This window comes from Ranitomeya imitator, chromosome 7 (genome assembly GCF_032444005.1).
Source record: "Ranitomeya imitator isolate aRanImi1 chromosome 7, aRanImi1.pri, whole genome shotgun sequence".
Taxonomy (NCBI): domain Eukaryota; kingdom Metazoa; phylum Chordata; class Amphibia; order Anura; family Dendrobatidae; genus Ranitomeya; species Ranitomeya imitator.
In genome coordinates this window covers 224,449,353-224,470,689 of record NC_091288.1, presented here as the reverse complement: position 1 = coordinate 224,470,689, position 21,337 = coordinate 224,449,353, and the positions used below count along the sequence as shown (strand labels likewise).

At 47.4% G+C, this 21,337-nt stretch overlaps 1 protein-coding gene across 1 annotated transcript in view; it reads right to left on the bottom strand.

Moving 5' to 3' along the window:
- Positions 1 to 961: 961 nt before the first annotated feature.
- The window catches only part of LOC138645706 (integrin alpha-X-like), a 78,021-nt gene continuing 57,645 nt past the window's right edge, over positions 962 to 21,337 (bottom strand). Inside the window, exons 19-30 of the mRNA XM_069735184.1 lie at positions 21,210 to 21,283; positions 20,982 to 21,123; positions 20,801 to 20,896; positions 20,160 to 20,239; positions 19,986 to 20,072; positions 19,793 to 19,859; positions 19,582 to 19,689; positions 19,000 to 19,083; positions 18,241 to 18,354; positions 17,304 to 17,396; positions 1,780 to 1,890; positions 962 to 1,596 (exon numbers count right to left, since the gene is read on the bottom strand). Of these exons, the coding sequence (XP_069591285.1) occupies positions 1,489 to 1,596; positions 1,780 to 1,890; positions 17,304 to 17,396; positions 18,241 to 18,354; positions 19,000 to 19,083; positions 19,582 to 19,689; positions 19,793 to 19,859; positions 19,986 to 20,072; positions 20,160 to 20,239; positions 20,801 to 20,896; positions 20,982 to 21,123; positions 21,210 to 21,283 (1,164 nt within the window). The 3' untranslated portion in view covers positions 962 to 1,488. The remainder of the gene's footprint in view (positions 1,597 to 1,779; positions 1,891 to 17,303; positions 17,397 to 18,240; positions 18,355 to 18,999; positions 19,084 to 19,581; positions 19,690 to 19,792; positions 19,860 to 19,985; positions 20,073 to 20,159; positions 20,240 to 20,800; positions 20,897 to 20,981; positions 21,124 to 21,209; positions 21,284 to 21,337) is intronic.

The following is a 21,337-nucleotide window of genomic DNA, read 5'->3' as shown; positions in this document are numbered from 1 at the left end:
CTAAGAGATCCTATAAACAGGCTCAAGTCACCAGTCATACAGGTTTTGTCCTATCCTATCCGGGGGACAAAGAGAGAGACACCACATCTGTGAGACCCTTATGTGAAGCCATAGGCAGTAAGGGACCACACCACCACAGCGCAAAGGAAGGCTTCTATTCTCCACCTGGATAAGGGGACTCTGGACTTGCCTCCGAACCGGCCGGACTCTGCCTGCCCTGTGATCTGGTGCCCTGGACTGTGGCTGCTGAAACCAACAGTAAGCAAGGTGAAGAGACTGCAAACCTGTGTCCTCGTTCTTCTCTGCACCTCACACCATCTACACACCGGGAAACCCTGGGGATACACTTCACCTGTGGGAAGGTATACCATCCAGCTGCCATAACATCACCCCAGTGGACTCCTTAAATCAGCGTCGGTCACCTTGACCGAATACCACAGGTGGCGTCACGAACATAAAATTTATCTTTTTAAAGACCTTTCCCCCTTTTACATGGGCACCCAGGGCCACGGACCAGGTCGCCACCGTGACATCCCCCTGTGAACCGCAGGACCCGGTACCGAGTACTCCACGGCCCTGGCGTATAAGTGACTGTAAGAATACAAACCATAAGTGAGCGTTCACATGATGACTACTCAACATGCTAAAGCTGTGTATTGGAGGGGGCGCCAGGCTGAATTTTTTTCCCGCTGTAGGAAAACCTAGATTCCCATCTGCCGATCCTTACCTCTACTGACATCATCTGTAGTGGGAAAATCAGGGGGCAATCAGAACGGTCAATTGACTCCAATCTAGTATGCAAGGTGCCCTATATATCTTGGAGACATCCGGGTATCATTCTATATAGTCTGGCTGTATCTGTAGATGTGGTGGGGCATAGCACAGGATATATCCTGTATATAATATACAGTCATCTCATCATGTGATGACCTATAGAGGCTGAAGCTGGACCCCAGAGGGGGCACATTCATTACACTTTATGTACAGGTCTTAATATATAACTGTAGGCATTGACACATTCATTATACACCTTGCGAGCGGAGCAGAGGACATTATACAGACATTCTGAATAGAGGTCTTCATATATTACTGTAGGGGGTCACATACATGATACACCATGTGGGGGGGGACAATATCCCGACACTCTGGTTGGGGGTTTGCTTAAATTACCGGTGATTTTCCATTTCACAAACTTCACACAAGTTCACAATGATTGGAGCAGATTGATCATGGGGTTCTCTGCTGTTCCGGTGGCACATTACATTGTGTGCTTCCTCGCCCAGTTTTACTCTGGTCGCAGCCATGTTTTTATGTATTTTTTGTTATGGGTAGGGTTTCATGAGCAAGTGATTGATGGAGGCACCTATGGCCGCCATGCCGTGAGAATGAGGGAGCAATTCGTATACACTGAGTAGATAATGTGATGGGGGAATCTGGAGAGGGTCCTTATACAGAACAGTCGGCCTCATATTCTAGAATACATCCTCCTCATTCTGGACCATCGTTGGTTGGGGGATCCGTGGTTGCCGCCTCTCCTGCGGTTTCACCGTCCGTGTCCTCCAGCATCTGCTTGTATTGACGCTTAAAGAAGCCGAGCTACAAAGGGAAATAACAGTGATATAATGTAATAGGACAGCACCAAAAGCAATAAATAACACATAATGCACCACTGGCCAAATACATGGACAATGGAAGATATGTAACATCTGAGACTATGATCAGCTGGAGTCTTCCTCATTATAACAAAATCCACGGAGAAGAATCATCACCAAGACATACCTTGTAGAGACCAGCAGTAATCAGGGCCAGGAGGACTAATCCCCCGATGCTGCTGCCAATTATTATAGGGAGGTAATTGTACTGAACGATCACCTCCAGCACTGACTGGGCCTGCAGGAGAAAACCAAGCGGACAATGAAGACAGAGCAGAGGAAGAAGCTTCCTGAACATTACATACTACTGCCAAAGTGACTTTGAGACAACAGGATTCGTACTAAAGATGATGGGGAGAATATCCAAAAAATGGGAGCATAGCATAGATAACAGGGAGCGTAGGCAAGATGACGAGGAGAGTAGGCAAGATGACGAGGAGTGTAAGCAAGATGACGAGGAGCGTAGGCAAGATGACGAGCGTAGGCAAGATGACGAGGAGCGTAGGCAAGATGACGAGGAGAGTAGGCAAGATGACGAGGAGCGTAGGCAAGATGACGAGGAGCGTAGGCAAGATGACGAGGAGAGTAGGCAAGATGACGAGGAGCGTAGGCAAGATGACGAGGGGCATAAGCAAGATTACGAGGAGCGTAGGCAAGATGACGAGGAGAGTAGGCAAGATGATGAGGAGCGTAGGCAAGATGATGAGGAGCGTAGGCAAGATGACGAGGAGAGTAGGCAAGATGACGAGGAGCGTAAGCAAGATTACGAGTAGCGTAGCCCAGATGATGAGTAGCATAGCCCAGATAATGAGTAGCATAGCCCAGATGACAAGGAGTGTAGTCCTGATAATGAGGAATGTAGCCCTGATGACGAGCATAGCCCTGATGATAACGCGCGAAGCCCTGATGACAAGGAGTGAAGCCCTGATGAGGAAGAGCGAAGCCCTGATGACAGGGAGAGTAGCCCAGATAACAGGGAGCATAGCCCTGATAATGAATAGTGTAGCCCTGATAACAGAGCGCATAGGCAAAATAGCGGGGAGTGTAGCCAAGATAGCAGGAAACTTAAACCAGATATCCAGGTAACAGAAAGCATAGCCCACATAACAAGGAGAGTAGCCCAGAAAATGAATAGTGTAGCCCAGAAAACAGGCAGCATAGCCCAGATAATGAGGAGCGTAGCCCAGATAACAGGGAGAGTAGCCCAGATAACAAGGAGTGTAGCCCAGATAATAAAGAGTGTTGTGCAGATGATGAAGAGTGTAGCCCAGATAACAGTGAGAATAGTCCAGATAACAGGGAGCATAGCACAGATAATGAAGAGCGTAGCCAAGATAACAGCGAGAATAGTCCAGATAACAGGGAGCATAGCCCAGATAATGAAGAGCGTAGCCTAGATAACAGCGAGAATAGTCCAGATAACAGGGAGCGTAGCCCAGATAATGAAGAGTGTAGCACTGATGATGAAGAGTGTAGCCCAGATAACGATAACAGAGAGAATAGTCCAGATAACAGGGAGTGTAGGCAAGATAACGAAGAGTGTAGCCCTGATGATGAAGAATGAAACAGTAGAAGCCAGAAACAGGAGACGTGGAGGTCACTTCATGGCCGGGGTAGTATGCTGGTGACCCTGCATGGAGGAGGAAGGGGAAACATGCAGGAATGCTGGCATTGGTGGCACAGTACCTCCCACCTTACGCCCCCTCTTCGTTAAGCCTGTGAGGACTCTCTGCAGAACAAGTGAAACCTGATTAATTTCCTTGGATTTCTTCGACTTCACTTTGGGGCCATGTTCTCTCCAGTCCAATAGAAGAAAGGTTACATCTCCCACCTTCTTCTTGGCTAGGATGCTTCTCACCCTAAAGACATTCTTGGAGCAGACCGCAGCAGGCATGGATATAGGATCCTTGAATTGTTGAGTCTCGCTATACCCGGCGAGACCAGCTATCACCTTGGAAGAATCAACGACAAACTGGAGTTCTTCCTCTTGGTCGGTAGATAATAAAGACATGGTAGATGCCTCCGCCTTGACATTCTCGTCATCCGGCCACTTGAGAACTAAAGATCCATCTTCAAACTGGTGCCCAAGAAGATATGTCCTGGAGACAGGGAGGTTCCTGGGAGCAGGTAACCGGAACAATCGCCAATATTGTGTGGCAATATAGTCTCCGCTTCCTTTCTTTCGAAGACGTCAGCACACAATGAGTTGGTGACTAGCTGACCTAGTGGAGAAGATGACGAAAGAGGTAGCCAAACTGGACATTCCGGGGCCAGACACCTCTTGTGACACATCTGTTCCCAAAGAAGCACTTCACCGGATCTCCAATCTAGAAGGGGTGAATGAAATAAACAAGACAGCACATGGAAGACAATATTCTCCTTATGCAATGCCCCTATTTGGAGCTCTACTTGCTTAGTCATGACTTGATGGACATAGGATAGGGCTTTTCCTTCGGCTGATGAATCCCTCAGTGGATACTGGCGTAAACGGATGAAAATCTGATACCGATCCACCACGGCTTGCTGCAAGAAATTTCCTGTTGAACCAGAGTCAAGGTAACCTGTTTCGTCAAACAGGGTACCTCAACATGATATGTTCATAGTCAACAGTGAAGAAATTTTACTCTCACCTAGGGAAGCTTCACCTTCTTGCCCTCATTTTTGAAGTTTTTCAGACCTCTCAGGACAGCAGCAAATGAAATGTTCAGTGCTATCGCAGCCGTAGCACACTCCCCTGGCACAACAAAGTTCCTGTTGCTGCTCTGCAAGCTTAACACTATCGACCAGCATTGATTCAGTGTAGATAGCTGTCTCAGGAGGCTGGGGAACAAGCGGTCTCTGAAAGGATGGTGCCAAATGCTACGTTTTCATCTCATGAATCATCGCTCTGGACCACGCATGGAACCTGCAGTCGATTCGGATTGCCAGGGAAATCATTTCATCTAGAGTAGCAGTGACATTACGACCAGCCAATTCGTCTTTGATCCTTCCAGACATTTTATTCTGCCACCGATATACGTGGATGAGATGTGTCTGAGGGATGTGATCACAAATCGCTATATAAACAATGGCAGGTAGCGTTACTCACTAACTGTGCTCCTAGTCCTTATCAGCTGTGCGTGGTGATCCGGAAGGATGATGCAGTGATACATTCAACAGGTTTATTTACAGTACCTTGGTGAGAGTGAGGACTGTAGGTTAGAGCTGTTACAGAATCACCAGATAGAGATAATAGAAGCTTCAGGTTAGAGGTAACAAGAGAATCCTTTCTCCAGCTCTGCAGCACATGTGGGATCCAAGATGGCACGGAGTACAAAAACAGGAAGAGAAGGAAAAAGATAGGAGGAGCTAAAGACAGAAAGGTGTTGTGGGAAAATTCCATAACAAATATTACAGTGATATAGCAAACGGCCAGTAGATGGCAGCAAAGTATAACAAATGATAGAACCAGGCTTATTAGCACTACATAATGTCCATGTATGGCTGAAAGTCTATCATAATAAACTGAGCAGCACACTCCCCGTCTGAAATCCTTGGATTTCACTATACCATAAGTCTCGAATTGGGAGTGTTCACCAGAAGTGCATGGAGGGATACCTCAACCTGTAAGATAAAAACAACGCATGCAATGCAACAATAACATATTGAATAACAAGTCTAGAACGATTTCTTGAAGTAATCCAAAGGATAACCCATCTTCGGATTGGAGAAGCCGCGCTAGGCCAAACTGTCTCCAACCCATTTGTAATCCAAAGGTTGAAGTTCCTTGAAAGAGTTCCTACTGATTGGATGGATAATCAATCCTCAACCGGTATGAGTAAAATAATCTCTGATATAGGCCTAATGAAAGTTTTGGGGTCACCTTGCTTAGTAACTGTCACTTCTACCTTGCGTACCTTGCCATCGTCACTTGGAAAGGTTTTAGATATAAGTCCCATAGGCCATTTGTTTCTTTCCTCCTTCTGGTCTTTCATGAGGATAATATCTCCTACTTGTAAATTTGCCTTTACTTGTTGCCATTTTCTTCGTTTTTGGAGAAGTGTCAGGTACTCCCTCTTCCATCTATTCCAGAAACAATTAGCCAGATGTTGCACATATTTCCACCGTCTCTGATATTTGTTACCGGACACAGAGTCTTCAGGCGGGTTAGGAACAGTTCCAAGTTTCTGGGTGAGGAGAGTTGCCGGAGTGAGAATTGTAGGAGATTCTGGATCCGTAGATATGGGTACAAGAGGTCTTGAGTTTACTATAGCAGAGACTTCTGCTAAGAAAGTGGTCAAGGTCTCGTGAGTGAGTCTCGAAAGATTTGAGTCCATCAGCATAGATTCCAGTTCCTTGTGAAAAACATTCTGCTGCACATTGCGTATCACAATGAGTTCACTCAGAGCAATGTCTTCTGCAGAGAGAGGCTTATGGCAGATATGCCAACCGTGACAATCAGTGTTACTGTCCTTATTGCGATAGCATTGTACAATGTGTACTAACCTTGCAATGGCACGAACCAGCCTCGTCCATCTTGAGAAGCGATCAAAACGCCGACAGTCCAAGCCAACCTCCTCCTTGAGTTTGGTGATGAAGGTGCTGACATCAGGACGGATCTCTGGGTCGACATCTGGATCCTCAAGGCTGAAGCTGTCTTCAACGGCAGTCTCTTTGCACTGTTCGTGAAGGAACTCCGGTCCTGTCAACCAAGAAGAGCTTGCGAAGGCACCAATAGACACTGGTCTAGTAGCAAGGTCCGCAGGGTTAAGATGGGATGGGACGTGCTGTCATTGCTGGGGTTTGGAGGATTTCCTGATCCTTTCCACTCGGTTACTGACATAGACGTAGAAGCGTTTCGTCTGGTTGTATATGTAGCCCAGAACTACCTTACTGTCTGTGTAGAATTTTGTGTCATCCACGTGAATAGCTAGTTCGCTCTGTATGAAGTCTGCAATCTCTATGGCTAGTACAGCCCCACAGAGCTCGAGTCTGGGTATGGTGTGCTCGGGTTTAGGAGCCAGTTTAGCCTTTCCAAACAGAAATCCAACATGGGCTTCATTGTTAGAGTCTACAACCTTCAAGTAAGCGACAGCGGCAATAGCTTCAGTGGAGGCATCAGCGAATACATGAATCTCCTTCCTTTGACTTGTAGTTAGGGATGCTGGAGTGTAACAACGTGGTATGTGGATCTTATCCAAGGCGCAAAGAGATTCTCTCCATGACTTCCCCTTTAGTTGTTTGTCTGCAGGGAGTGGTATATCCCAGTCCTTAATGTACTCTGAGAGTTGTCTCAGCAGGAGCTTGCCTTGTATAGTCAGGGGTGCGACAAACCCAAGTGGATCATATAGACTGTTCACCACTGACAGAACCCCACGCTTAGTAAATGGTTTTTCTGCACCACTAACCTGAAAGCTGAAGGAGTCATTTAGCAAGTTCCACCTCAGGCCTAGACTTCTCTGTACTGGTGGATTGTCTGAGCCTAGGTTCAAGTCCCTAAATTCTGCGGCATGATCATTAGGGTGAAAGGCCTTCATGACAACAGCACTATTGGAGGCAATTTTATGCAATGTTAAATGAGCTTTAGAAAGCATACCTTGTGTCCGTTTGAGCAGATCTGTGGCTTCTTCCGCCGTGGGCAGGGATTTAAGACCGTCGTCCACGTAGAAGTCCTTTTCAACGAACTGTTGAGCATCCTTCCCGAACTCTGCTGCACCATCGGAGGCGGTCCTACGTAGGCCGTAGGTGGCGACTGCAGGAGAAGGACTGTTTCCGAAAACGTGCACCTTCATGCGGTATTCGATCATTTCCTTGTTGGTGTCGTTGTCTCGGTGCCATAGAAAACGGAGATAATTTCTGTGATCTTGTTGCACGATGAAACAATGGAACATTTGTTCGATGTCGGCGGTAATGGCGACTGGTTCCTTTATGAATCTCATGAGCACTCCCACCAGGTTATTAGTCAGGTTCGGACCAGTGAGGAGAACGTCATTCAGAGATACGCCATCATGTTTGGCGCTTGAATCGAACACCACCCTGATTTGTTTCGGCTTTCTTGGATGATACACTCCAAAGGAAGGTAGATACCAGCATTCTTCATCAGCTTGCAATGGTGGAGCTGGCTCTGCGTGATCATTGCGAAATATCTTGTCCATAAAAGCTATGAAATGTTCCTTCATTTCAGGCTTGTTCCTTAATGTTCTCTGCAGTGAGATGGATCTAGATAAGGCCTGTTCTCTGTTGTTAGGAAGCCTGGTCCTTGAAGCCTTGAAGGGTAAGGGAGCAGCCCAGCGGTCAGATTCATTTTTGAAGAATCCACTGTCCATGATTTTAAGAAACTCCTTGTCTTCTATGGATAAGGCGACTTTGTTGTCATCTTTTGTTGTGTGAAACACTGTTCTCCCTAAGTCATCACCGTAGGGAGTGGGAATGATGTCAGGCTCCTGGATGGAATCAAAGAACCTCTCTTTCACTTCGTAGTGATGAAGGCATGGCTTAAAGTGAGTTGCTCGACCATTTTGGAGCACATACGTTTTACAGGCGTTGACTTCGGAAGCCTTGTGACTCCTATCCAGACATACATCGCCCACGATTACCCAGCCTAGGTCGAGTCTTTGGGCGTATGGAGCATCATCTGGGCCGTTGCATTGTTGGCGTACCTTGTGGACCTTCAGAATGTCCCTTCCCAGTAGGATTAGAATATCAGCATTCATGTCCAGAGGAGGAATTTCATTAGTCAGGTGCCTCAAGTGGCGATGATGAAGTGCGGCTTCCGGAGTGGGAATCTCCTCCCTGTTATCAGGTATCTGGTCACATTCAATTAGGGTTGGCAAGGGTATATGCACGTTTCCCTTGATTGAAGAGACTATGTACCCAGAGGCTCTCCTGCCAGAAGTCTCAACACGACCAGAGCAGGTGTTGAGGATGTATGGAGTCGTTTGTCCCTTTATGTTGAAGATCTCAAAGAATTTGGGCCTTGCTAGAGATCGGTTACTTTGCTCATCTATTATGGCATACATTTTGGAGGCCTTGTCGGGTTGTCCTTCTGGATAGACCTTAATCAGACATACCTTGGCACAGCATTTAGGATCAGTCCCTTCTCCACATACCTCAGTACATGAGGAGGAAACAGCGGTTGCAGTTGGGTCAGGGACCTGTGGCTCCCCGCCATGCTTTTGAGCAGGGTTAGATGCTGCAGAAGGTTGTGAGTTGTATGGAGCTGGCGTGGGATGCATGGCTGTGACGTGTTTATCACTGCTGCATTCAGTGCACTTAATGGCGGCCTTACACTCCTTAGCGAGGTGGTCTGAGGAGGTGCAACACTTATAACATATCCCAAGCTCCTTGAGGGTATCTATACGCTCCTGCAAAGTCCTTGCTCTGAATCCACGGCATTCTTTAAGTGGGTGAGGCCTTTTGTGGATAGGGCACATACGGTTACTGTCCATGACTTTAGGAGCAACATTATTTGTCTTAGTGAAGGCAGGTGTAGTAAGTGGAACGTCAGTCTTTCTCACAGATACTGTGTTCCTTGAATCTCTACGTTTGGCAATGTTATCATACCTTGTAGATGATGATGATGCTGGTGGAGTAGGCTCAGTGAAGTCGAAGCTGGGATCATTCTTCTTCCGAGCTTGGTCACTGATGAACCTGGAAAAATATGAAAAGGGGGAAAGGACACATTATACTGCCTTTTATACCGTGAGCCGTGGTCTGCCCATTTATCCTGCATGCCGTGTGGCAACTTGGACACTATTGGATTAACGCCATGAGCAGTATCTAGGTAGCTCAGTCCTGAGAGACGTGGGTCTAATTTTGCCAATTCTATTTCCTTTAGCAGGTCGCTCAGATCTTGAAGTTTTCTATTGTCCTTGTTAGTTATCTTTGGGAAGGTTTGCAGTCTTTTAAATAAGGCACATTCTATAGCTTCTGAGCTGCCGTAGGTTTGTTCCAGTCTCTCCCAGGCTGCAATAAGACCTGCATCTGAATAGTCCACATGAACTGCCCTTATTGTCTTTATGCGCTCTGCTGATTCAGGGCCTAACCAGTTAACAAGCAAATCCAGTTGTTCCTTGCCGGTGAGATTAAGGTCCTGGATCACTGCTTGAAAGGTGGATTTCCAGGCTCTATAATTCTCAGCACGATCATCAAACTTTGAGAGACTAATGTTTATTAACTCCCGGCGAATCATGTATCTGGTGAAGTCAGACATGTCCGATCTCCCGGTCATTGTTGCAGGATGAACTTGTGGTATCCGTAGGGAATGTAAGTTCTCTGGCTTATATGACTGCGACAAATCAGGACGAAATGATGCGGCATAAGGGTTAAACTGTGGTTTAGTCTCTATAGGTTCTGCTGGCTGTGACCTAAATTGTGAGTTAGTGCTGGAAGTTACCTTGTCGGCAGTAGGTGGCGACATTTCTTGACTTGCGGGCGCATCCGTGTTAGAAACTGGAGGTGGTGCTGGTGCAGATGTTACATGTCTTAGCACGTAGTCTGAAGTTCGATCAGCTGTGTCTTCCATTTCTTCTGGAATAAGACAGTCCGGATTATCATCTTGTCCCAGTGCTTGTTCAAGGACCTTCAGTTTAGCAAGGGCTGTTGCTTCTTCCCTTTCTGCTTGGAGTATTTTTAATTTCCTTTGAGCTTCCATCTCATTTCTTTGAGCTTCCACTTCAGCCTCCCTTTTAGCAAAGGAGCTTTTTACTCTAGCTTCCTCTGCAGCTGCACGGATCTCCAGTAGCTTGTCAGACAATGTTGACTTCCTGGAGTGAGATGATCTGGAAGACCGAGCTGTGATTTTGGTCGATGTTGTGCGATGTGACCTAACCTCTTGGAGGTGAGCGATGCGGAGTTCTGCTTTATCCTGGGCATCTCGCACTAATGAGGTCTTTTCTTGGAGAAGAGTTTCCCTTTCAGTTACTTCTGCATGGGCATCTTCTATGTCACAGTTACTCAGGAATGTGATGTACTTTGCAGACAGTCTCTGGTAGCGATCATAGGCGGCAGATAAACTCTTCAATGTGGCTGTTAAACCTGCAGCGTCACTGTGATAGCGTGGAAGAGCTGCTAAATAGTGATCAACTCTGCCCCATAAATGTTCTAGGTTATCATGGAACTCGTCTCTAGTAGTCTCAAAGTTCTCTCTGGCCTTTTGTGTCGGCTTGGTTACACGTTTGGGTCGTACGTCCTGCTCTGCAGTAAGTGTGGACTCTGCTCCTGCAGCATCTATGGTGTCGGGAACCTGATGTGCTTCACTTGCAGATGGGTCCATGGTGCCCTTTGTGGACATGTTTTAGATAAGATGGCGGACGGTTAAGACTTGCTAGCAGACAATGCATATGCACACAGACACTGTAGACTTAGGTCTCTTGTTACTATTCTGCCACCGATATATGTGGATGAGATGTGTCTGAGGGATGTGATCACAAATCGCTATATAAACAATGGCAGGTAGCGTTACTCACTAACTGTGCTCCTAGTCCTTATCAGCTGTGCGTGGTGATCCGGAAGGATGATGCAGTGATACATTCAACAGGTTTATTTACAGTACCTTGGTGAGAGTGAGGACTGTAGGTTAGAGCTGTTACAGAATCACCAGATAGAGAGAATAGAAGCTTCAGGTTAGAGGTAACAAGAGAATCCTTTCTCCAGCTCTGCAGCACATGTGGGATCCAAGATGGCACGGAGTACAAAAACAGGAAGAGAAGGAAAAAGATAGGAGGCGCTAAAGACAGAAAGGTGTTGTGGGAAAATTCCATAACAAATATTACAGTGATATAGCAAACGGCCAGTAGATGGCAGCAAAGTATAACAAATGATAGAACCAGGCTTATTAGCACTTCATAATGTCCATGTATGGCTGAAAGTCTATCATAATAAAATATTTAGAATTGAGAGTCCTCAGTGGTTGATACCTTTTAATGGCTAACTGAAAAGATGGTAACAAATTGCAAGCTTTCGAGACTACACAGGTCTTGCAATTTGTTACCATCTTTTCAGTTAGCCATTAAAAGGTATCAACCACTGAGGACTCTCAATTCTAAATATTTTTCTATCCACTGGCTAACACGGTACCAAGATATATTTCTTTCCTGTATCATAATAAAGTGAGCAGCACACATTTCATCCCAGAAAGTGGCTACAAACGCTTCGTCATTCCAGCCTAGTTCAAAAGACAGGGTGCCATTCCGGATGGCATACTAACTTGCAACAAGTTAGTCACAGTCTGAGAAGGGAAGATGGAGTAGAACAGTTTTCCCCAACTCCAGTCTTTAGGAGCCACCAACAGGTCATGTTTTCAGGATTTCCTTAGTATGGCTCAGGTGATAATTGCTGTACTTGCAAAAGCAATAATTCCATTCCGTGGGCAATACTAAGAAATTATTCCTGAAAATATGACCTGTTGATGGCTTTTGGAGACTGTAGTAGGGGTAACATTGCAGTAAAAGATACACTACAAGGCTTTTTGAGGACCTTTTGGAAGGCCACCAGGAGGGCCTGTAGATCCGATGTCACAGGGTCCCCTCTCACCCTCAAGGGACTCTCCTGCTAGGTGGGACATTAGGAATCTCATTCTAGCCCAATCAGAAGGTAACTGATGGTCTACTGGTTCAGGAATCCATGGCACTACTTAGGGTCTCCGCTGAATCGTGGTGGAGCTGATAAATGAAGATTAACTCCAGGAGCATAGGTTGTAGGCTGAGTGGACTCAACTGCAGCTGCTGCGACTTGGGCTGGAGCCAATCAAGCAGCCGTGGTCAGGACATCCCACCGGGTATTCACAGTCCACAGATAGGACAACATTTTTATTGCTGATCTCGCTGTTGGATCAACTCTTGGTACAGCTCCGATACCTGAGGAGTCTTGGGATCAGCGGGTTCCATGGCCTGAGCAAACTGTCATGCATGCAGGTGTCAGACGTGGATCATGAACTCATTGTGCTACTGGGCCAGGCCTGAATAGGAGGGGTGTAGCTAAGCGGCTATCTGGTTTTCACTGCAGCTCCTGATGGTAGAGTCAGGCTTGAGCTGTAGGTATCTGGCAGGTTCCACTCCTCGACAGTCACCAAGGCTGCATTCGAAACCTGTTAAAACAGGTGCAGCTTCAGGGTTCAGATACTGTAAGAGCAGCTTCTGGTCCAGGGTTCGCCAATGCGGCTACAGAGTTCAGGTACCGCCTGATCGGCTTCAGGATTCAGGTACCACCGAAACAAATTCACAGTAATGTACATACTATGCAGGAATACAGGAACAGAATCGGGATAACAAACTAACTTCAATGGATTAGGATGAGGAACCTGGCAACATACAGCTGCACAAAAAGTTGAAGGGAACCTACAGGGGTTGCTCAGGCACCTCTTTAATGGGGAGGGTGCCTTTTATACAAGATGCCTTCCAGCTATTGTGTGGGGGCATCTTCAAGGCGTGTACGCTGACCCTTTAAGAACAGCGGAGCGTGCGCCACTGGGAAGCCTATCCAGAATGCACAGGAAGCAGGAGATAGGAGATGTGCTAGGAAACGGGGAGATTGCTGCGCATACGGGGTGGTGAGTATGCAAGCCTCCCTGCATGGAGGAGGAAGGGAAACCATGCATTAGTGTCGTGATTGGTGAAACAGTAGCCCAGATAATGGGTAGCGTAGCCCAGATAATGAAGAGAGAGGATCAGAGAACAGAGAGCGCAGCTCTGTAGGCAGAGTAGCCCAGATAACAGAGAGTGTATCTTAAATAACACACAGGGCAGCCCAGATAATGAGGAGAGAGGACCAGATAACACAGAGCGCAGCCCTCTGGGCAGAGTAGCCCAGATAACAGAGAATGTAGCCCAGATAATAGATAGTGTAGCTGAGATAACAGACAGGGCAGCCCAGATCACTCAACTGAAACTGCCATAACTAAAGTGACCAACGACCTACTAACCGCCAAGAGCAAGCGACACTACTCTGTCCTCCTTCTTCTGGACCTGTCTTCTGCCTTTGACACTGTGGACCATTCCCTCCTGCTACAGATTCTCTCATCTCTTGGCATCACAGACTTGGCCCTATCCTGGATCTCATCATACCTAACAGACCGGACATTCAGTGTCTCCCTCCCCCACACCACCTCCTCATCTCGCCCCTTGTCGGTGTTCCCCAAGGCTCAGTTCTAGGACCCCTACTCTTCTCCATCTACACCTTCGGCCTGTGACAGCTCATAGAATCCCACGGTTTACAATATCATCTCTACGCTGATGACACGCAGATCTACCTATCTGGACCCGACCTCACCTCCTTACTGACCAAAATCCCTCACTGTCTGTCTGCTATTTCATCCTTCTTTTCTGCTCGTTTTCTAAAACTGAACATGGACAAAACAGAATTCTTCATCTTTCTCCCATCTCACTCTGCCCCTCCACCCGACCTATCCATCAATGTAAATGGCTGTTCACTTTCCTCAGTCCCGCACGCTCGGTGCCTCGGGGTGATCCTTGACTCTACCCTCTCTTTCAAGCTACATATCCAAGCCCTTGCCTCCTCTTGCCGATTCCAACTCAAAAACATTTCCCGGATCCGTGCTTTCCTTGACCCCAACACCACAAAAACACTAGTCCATGCCCTCATCTCCTGCCTCAACTACTGCAACCTCCTGCTCTGTGGACTCCCCTCTACCACTCTCGCACCCCTCCAATCCATCCTAAACTCTGCTGCCCGACTAATCCACCTGTCTCCTCATTATTCCCCAGCCTCTCCTCTCTGCCAGGCCCTTCTCTGGCTCCCCATTGCCCAGAGGCTACAGTTCAAAACACTAACAATGACACACAAAGCCACCCACAACCTGTCTCCTCCATACATCTGTGACATGGTCTCCCGGTACCTACCTACACGCAACCTTCGATCATCTCATGATCTCCTTCTCTACTCCCCTCTTATCTCTTCCTCCCACAACCGCATCCAAGACTTCTCCCGTGCTTCCCCCATACTCTGGAACCCTCTACCACAACACATCAGACTCTCGCCTACCACGGAAACCTTCAAAAAGAACCTGAAGACCTACCTCTTCCGACAATCCTACAACCTGCAGTGATCCCCAGTTTACTGAACCGCCACATGACCAGCTCTACCCTCACCTAGTGTATCCTCACCCATCCTGTGTAGACTGAGCCCTCGTGGGCAGGGTCCTCTCTCCTCCTGTATCCTCACCCATCCCTTGTAGATTGTGAGCCCTCGCGGGCAGGGTCCTCTCTCCTCCTGTATCCTCACCCATCCCTTGTAGATTGTGAGCCCTCGCGGGCAGGGTCCTCTCTCCTCCTGTATCCTCACCCATCCCTTGTAGATTGTGAGCCCTCGTGGGCAGGGTCCTCTCTCCTCCTGTATCCTCACCCATCCCTTGTAGATTGTGAGCCCTCGCGGGCAGGGTCCTCTCTCCTCCTGTATCCTCACCCATCCCTTGTAGATTGTGAGCCCTCGCGGGCAGGGTCCTCTCTCCTCCTGTATCCTCACCCATCCCTTGTAGATTGTGAGCCATCGCGGGCAGGGTCCTCTCTCCTACTGTATCCTCACCCATCCCTTGTAGATTGTGAGCCCTCGCGGGCAGGGTCCTCTCTCCTCCTGTATCCTCACCCATCCCTTGTAGATTGTGAGCCCTCGCGGGCAGGGTCCTCTCTCCTCCTATATCCTCACCCATCCCTTGTAGATTGTGAGCCCTCGCGGGCAGGGTCCTCTCTCCTCCTGTATCCTCACCCATCCCTTGTAGATTGTGAGCCATCGCGGGCAGGGTCCTCTCTCCTACTGTATCCTCACCCATCCCTTGTAGATTGTGAGCCCTCGCGGGCAGGGTCCTCTCTCCTCCTGTATCCTCACCCATCCCTTGTAGATTGTGAGCCCTCGCGGGCAGGGTCCTCTCTCCTCCTGTATCCTCACCCATCCCTTGTAGATTGTGAGCCCTCGCGGGCAGGGTCCTCTCTCCTCCTGTATCCTCAGCCATCCCTTGTAGATTGTGAGCCCTCGCGGGCAGGGTCCTCTCTCCTCCTGTATTCTCACCCATCCCCTGTAGACTGAGCCCTCGCGGGCAGGGTCCTCTCTCCTCCTGTATCCTCACCCATCCCTTGTAGATTGTGAGCCCTCGCGGGCAGGGTCCTCTCTCCTCCTGTATCCTCACCCATCCCTTGTAGATTGTGAGCCATCGCGGGCAGGGTCCTCTCTCCTACTGTATCCTCACCCATCCCTTGTAGATTGTGAGCCCTCGCGGGCAGGGTCCTCTCTCCTCCTGTATCCTCACCCATCCCTTGTAGATTGTGAGCCCTCGCGGGCAGGGTCCTCTCTCCTCCTGTATCCTCACCCATTCCTTGTAGATTGTGAGCCCTCGCGGGCAGGGTCCTCTCTCCTCCTGTATCCTCAGCCATCCCTTGTAGATTGTGAGCCCTCGCGGGCAGGGTCCTCTCTCCTCCTGTATTCTCACCCATCCCCTGTAGACTGAGCCCTCGCGGGCAGGGTCCTCTCTCCTCCTGTATCCTCACCCATCCCTTGTAGATTGTGAGCCCTCGCGGGCAGGGTCCTCTCTCCTCCTGTATCCTCAGCCATCCCTTGTAGATTGTGAGCCCTCGCGGGCAGGGTCCTCTCTCCTCCTGTATTCTCACCCATCCCCTGTAGACTGAGCCCTCGCGGGCAGGGTCCTCTCTCCTCCTGTATCCTCACCCATCCCTTGTAGATTGTGAGCCCTCGCGGGCAGGGTCCTCTCTCCTCCTGTATCCTCACCCATCCCTTGTAGATTGTGAGCCCTCGCGGGCAGGGTCCTCTCTCCTCCTGTATCCTCACCCATCCCTTGTAGATTGTGAGCCCTCGCGGGCAGGGTCCTCTCTCCTCCTGTATCCTCACCCATCCCTTGTAGATTGTGAGCCCTCGCGGGCAGGGTCCTCTCTCCTCCTGTATCCTCACCCATCCCTTGTAGATTGTGAGCCCTCACGGGCAGGGTCCTCTCTCCTCCTGTATCCTCACCCATCCCTTGTAGATTGTGAGCCCTCGCGGGCAGGGTCTTCTCTCCTCCTGTACTTGTGTGTGCCTTGTTTTCATCATGTTTATTGTACTTGTCTATATTTGCCCCGTTCACATGTAAAGCGCCATGGAATAAATGACGCTATAAAAATGTATAATAATAATAATGATAATAATAGAGAATGTAGCCCAGATAATAGATAGTGTATCTGAGATAACAGACAGGGCAGCCCAGATAATGAGGAGAGTAGCCCAGATAACAGAGAATGTAGCACAGATAATAGATAGTGTAGCTGAGATAACTGATTGGGCAACCCAGATAATGAAGAGCATAGCCTGGATAATGGAAAGCGCAGCCCAAATATCCTGGTAACATACAGAGTAGTACAAAATAATGAATAACAAAGCCCAAAAAATGAAGTTAGAGGCCCAGATAATGGAAAGTGTAGCCCAGATAATGAAGAGCGCATCGCAGATATGAACATCTGATATTCTGTGCAGAGATAGTAATAATTTTAGTTCTATAGCACCAACATATTCCATAGCACTTTACAATTTATAAGTCCCGAACCCCCAGGATGTCACCATCCTTAATAGACGCCCCACCATATGTACAAAACATTATAGAAAGAAGACCTGACTCCATCATCTCCCTTGACATATAACATGGAGTACACTACTGAACATGGCGGTGGTTGGTACCTGAGCTTTGGTGAAGTTCTGCTCCATGAAATACATCCCGAGGTCATAACGAATTTCTGCTGAGCTCTGGAGCAATATTTTTTTCTGTTCAGTCTGAAACAAAAAAATATGATATCAAATATTTCTGTCCACTACCAATATATCACATCTTACCACAGACTACACAGGTCCCGGCGGATTGGGGGTGGCACACTGCACAGGAAAATTATCTAGCTGCCACCCTGGGACAAAATTAGGTTTAGCTGTATGATTCCACATATCAGACTAACTGACGAGGCCTCAGTAGTGGTGTCCTCATGGTGGATATTTTCCCTGTGGAGGTCTTCCTGACTTCACCTCACCGGTGGTCGATAGCTCCCATTTGTAGGTCTTCATAACTAGACCCCATCCACAATGCCCTGACGGTGGATAGCTCCTAAATTGAGAATTTCCTGACTAGGCCTTACCCATGATGACCTCATGATGGACAGATCCTATGTTTAGAATTTTCAGACCCATGTTGCCTTCATGGTGGATACCTACCATGTTGAGAATTCCCTGACTATGCCTCTCTTGTGATGTTCTAATAGTGGATAGCTCCTATGTTGAAAATGTCCTGGCTAGGCCTTGCTCATGGTGGACATCTCTCACATAGAGCAATTCCTGATTAGGTCTCACCCATGGTCTCCTCCTGGTGGACACCTCTCATATTCTGGACTTCCTAGAGTTGGCGTCACGCATGGTAAGCTCATAGTGAATACCTCTCACAAGGAAGACTTCCTGCCTAGGCCTCACCAATCTGCCATCTCTAGCACTGAGGACCCAAATCAATATAGTTTCCATACTGTCTGAAGACTGATAGTAATAAAGGGGATGTGGGGCGCAATGGACCACCCATCTATATCCTGTTTACGTCTGAACCATATAGATCTTCTCTACACAGTAACTGTGTCAGGACCTGCATTTCCCAGTCTTTGGTCACCAGCCCGCTGATGGTGAAGGTCACTGATTCATCCTTCTCCAGATTGCTGATGTTACAGTCAGTTCTGAGACAAGTACCAACAGAGCAGTTCTGTGGAAGGAGACAAGGAAGAAGATGAAGAGTAATGGAGTCATCATTGCTATTATTTATATGCAGGACCGATAGAAAATATAACTCAATTGCTCCTCTTACAACTTAATAGAAGCTTAGTCACATATTCAGAGGACTTGGTTCCTATACATGTGCCTTGGGGAGGAGCTGATTGTGAGTCCACAACTAGTCCTGATCGTCTATAGTGCTGCATTGCATGGACCGGTGCTCAATGCTGGTATGTTATGTGGCCTAGTCACAGAGAACCCTGCTTTTCTAAATCTGGTGTATTATTGAACAACCAGCCCAGGTTCTGATGGTTACAGTTTCCTTCCGTGATAGGAATTCTTATGGTTACCTGCCTCTTAGGTTTGCCATGTGGTTGCTTCACACTTTTGTGATGCTCATGCCGATGGCATTTTTGAGTCAGTGTCTGAGTTTAGATGCCACTTATCTTCTAGTGACCCAGAGGTTGTTCAGCTGGGGTGGCCAGTTCAATCTAGGTCTGGGTTACTGACTGAGGTGGTGAGGACTTGTATGTGCCATGTTATACAATATGGAAGTAGCTCACCCCAGTAGAGGTGCTCCTGTGTGTCCTATGCAGCAGGTGAATGATAAAAGATAGTGGGACATAGAGGTTCTTACCAGAACTGGACTCGCTTTCAGGAGCTCCTGGTAGTTCTTTGCTCCTTCAATTAAACCGATCGTCATACATTTAGTGAGCCAAGGCTACAACACAAAAGAGTCATAGATAAAAAATACTCGAAAATAAGAAACACTGAAAAAGTGCAGAAAATAGCAGAAGTCTTCAAAATGAGGCAAATAGATCTAGTGTTGGGGATAAGACGTCGCAATTTTGAGGAAGAGACCTAGCATTGGGGATGGGATCTAATGTTGGGGATGACACCTAATTCTGAATAAGAGACATATTGTTGTGGTGAGACCTAGTGCTGTGGAATAGACCGAGTAGTAATGAGGAGGAGACCTAGTGTTGGGGAATAGACCGAGTAGTAATGAGGAGGAGACCTAGTGTTGGGGAATATACCTAGTGTTGGATAAGAGACTTATTCTTGGGGTGACACCTAGTGTTGGGCTTGAGACCTAATGCTGAGGAAGACACCTAGAACTCAGGATTAGATCTTGCCTTGTAGAAGTAACGGGTGGAGATTACATGGTATCAGGATATCCTAGACATGGTTTCCATCCTGTAGAAATGTATTGATCTACCTTTGAGTTGGTAATGTTTGGTGTCTCCCAGATGACACTTTCTCCCAAACGAACGGGAATCAGGAATATTACGGACAGTGGAAACAAACGTTCTCTCTGATTTGTCACCTGCAGACCAGAAGAGTAGACAATGCCTCAGAAATAGACATACCTAAGAGCATGCTCTGATATCCAGAGAAGGAGACCTCACACAACACATGAATATCCTCACCCTGTATATGTGGCTAATACTCGGCTCTGGGGATGTAAAGTTCTCATATTTACTGGATTCTTCAAGGCTGAAATACATACAAATCCTGCCATGTCATCCCCACATGATGGCCTCATTGAACGTGTGCTCTTCTCGCAGCTTAGCCTAAACTGCATGGATTTTAGATACCACACAGATGTCTCTCTTCGCTCACCTGGTGATGGTCACAAAGATTGAGTAAAGCACTTTTATGGTGGCTGAGGACTTCATCTGGTCATTTGGAGCCGTTGCGTTATTATCACTGTAAAGACACATGGAGAATGAATTACAGCCATGAATTGTACAGTCAGCGTCTGGACACTGCCCTCTGGACAGGTTGGGTTGTTACCTAGTCACATTGGCCGTCATAGTTAATGAATCTCCCAAATCCGATGAGGGTGCAACATAAAAACTGACCAAGAAGATAGCCTGAAAGAAACCCAGGAAAGTAAATCAACATGAGACTGAAGATTCGGGGCACAAACCTTGACTGCAGCTGGCCATGGAGATTGGTGAATATGCAAGCTGTGACCATGATATAAAGTGCAATTAATGGATATTGGCCAAGAAATAGATCTTACAGTCGCCCATATTCACCGCTGGGTCAGAACTTGTTTCTTTTATTGGTCTCATTAATACTCTTTATGGGATTCTTGTATGGAAGTATCAAGGATCGTAAAGAGGCTTTCTTTCATCCATCTAAATGCCTTGATCAAGGGATAATGACTTGTTAGTACACTACTTGGGCACATGCCTTGGTTGCCTTCTCACCTAGAAGCTTCTCCTGGCTTCACGATCTGATAACAGTCAGACATCATGTGGGATTCTGCTCAATGACCACTTATCTGGACAACAGGTCAAGCATGAGTCTACAAGTAAGCCTCAAAGGCTACTGGCAGCAAGAGGGTGACAGCTAAACAGCAAATACTCATCATCTCCCCCAGTAAGGTGTGACACGATGTGGTTCCGCTGTCTCTGGAGGACTCTTACCGTGGTGTTGGGTCTCAACAGAGGCTGGTTGACTCCACAGCTCACAGTTCTCAGGCTGTCGAGAGTCGAGCATGTGATTGTAACCCGCTTGTTACTCTATAGAACAGAAAGAACAAAAAATAAGCACTATCTAAACTTGTCCAGTGCAAGAAGAGACATCAACCAAAAGAAAGAGACATACCTGTAGAAGAGACACTCTACGATAAGACAGGTTTTGCGGGAAGGGAATTAAGACTCGAGCATTGTATGAGTCATCCCCTTTATTTGTCACTGACACTGTTAGGTTTACATCAAGAAACAAACCGACTACCAGGTGCTGGAGACTGCGAGAGAGATGAGATTGAGACTGTCACAGATGTGGTATAGCTTCATGAGAGCTGGCTATGGACAAGACAAAGGCAGTGCTTACCCACTGAAGGTGAGATTCATGCTCAGGTTATCTCTACACACGCTGTCAACACCACAATTCTTCTCAAAGGAGATCTACAAAAAAGACAATTTATAGCAATGAGTGGGACAGGGAGGAATTCCCCACAG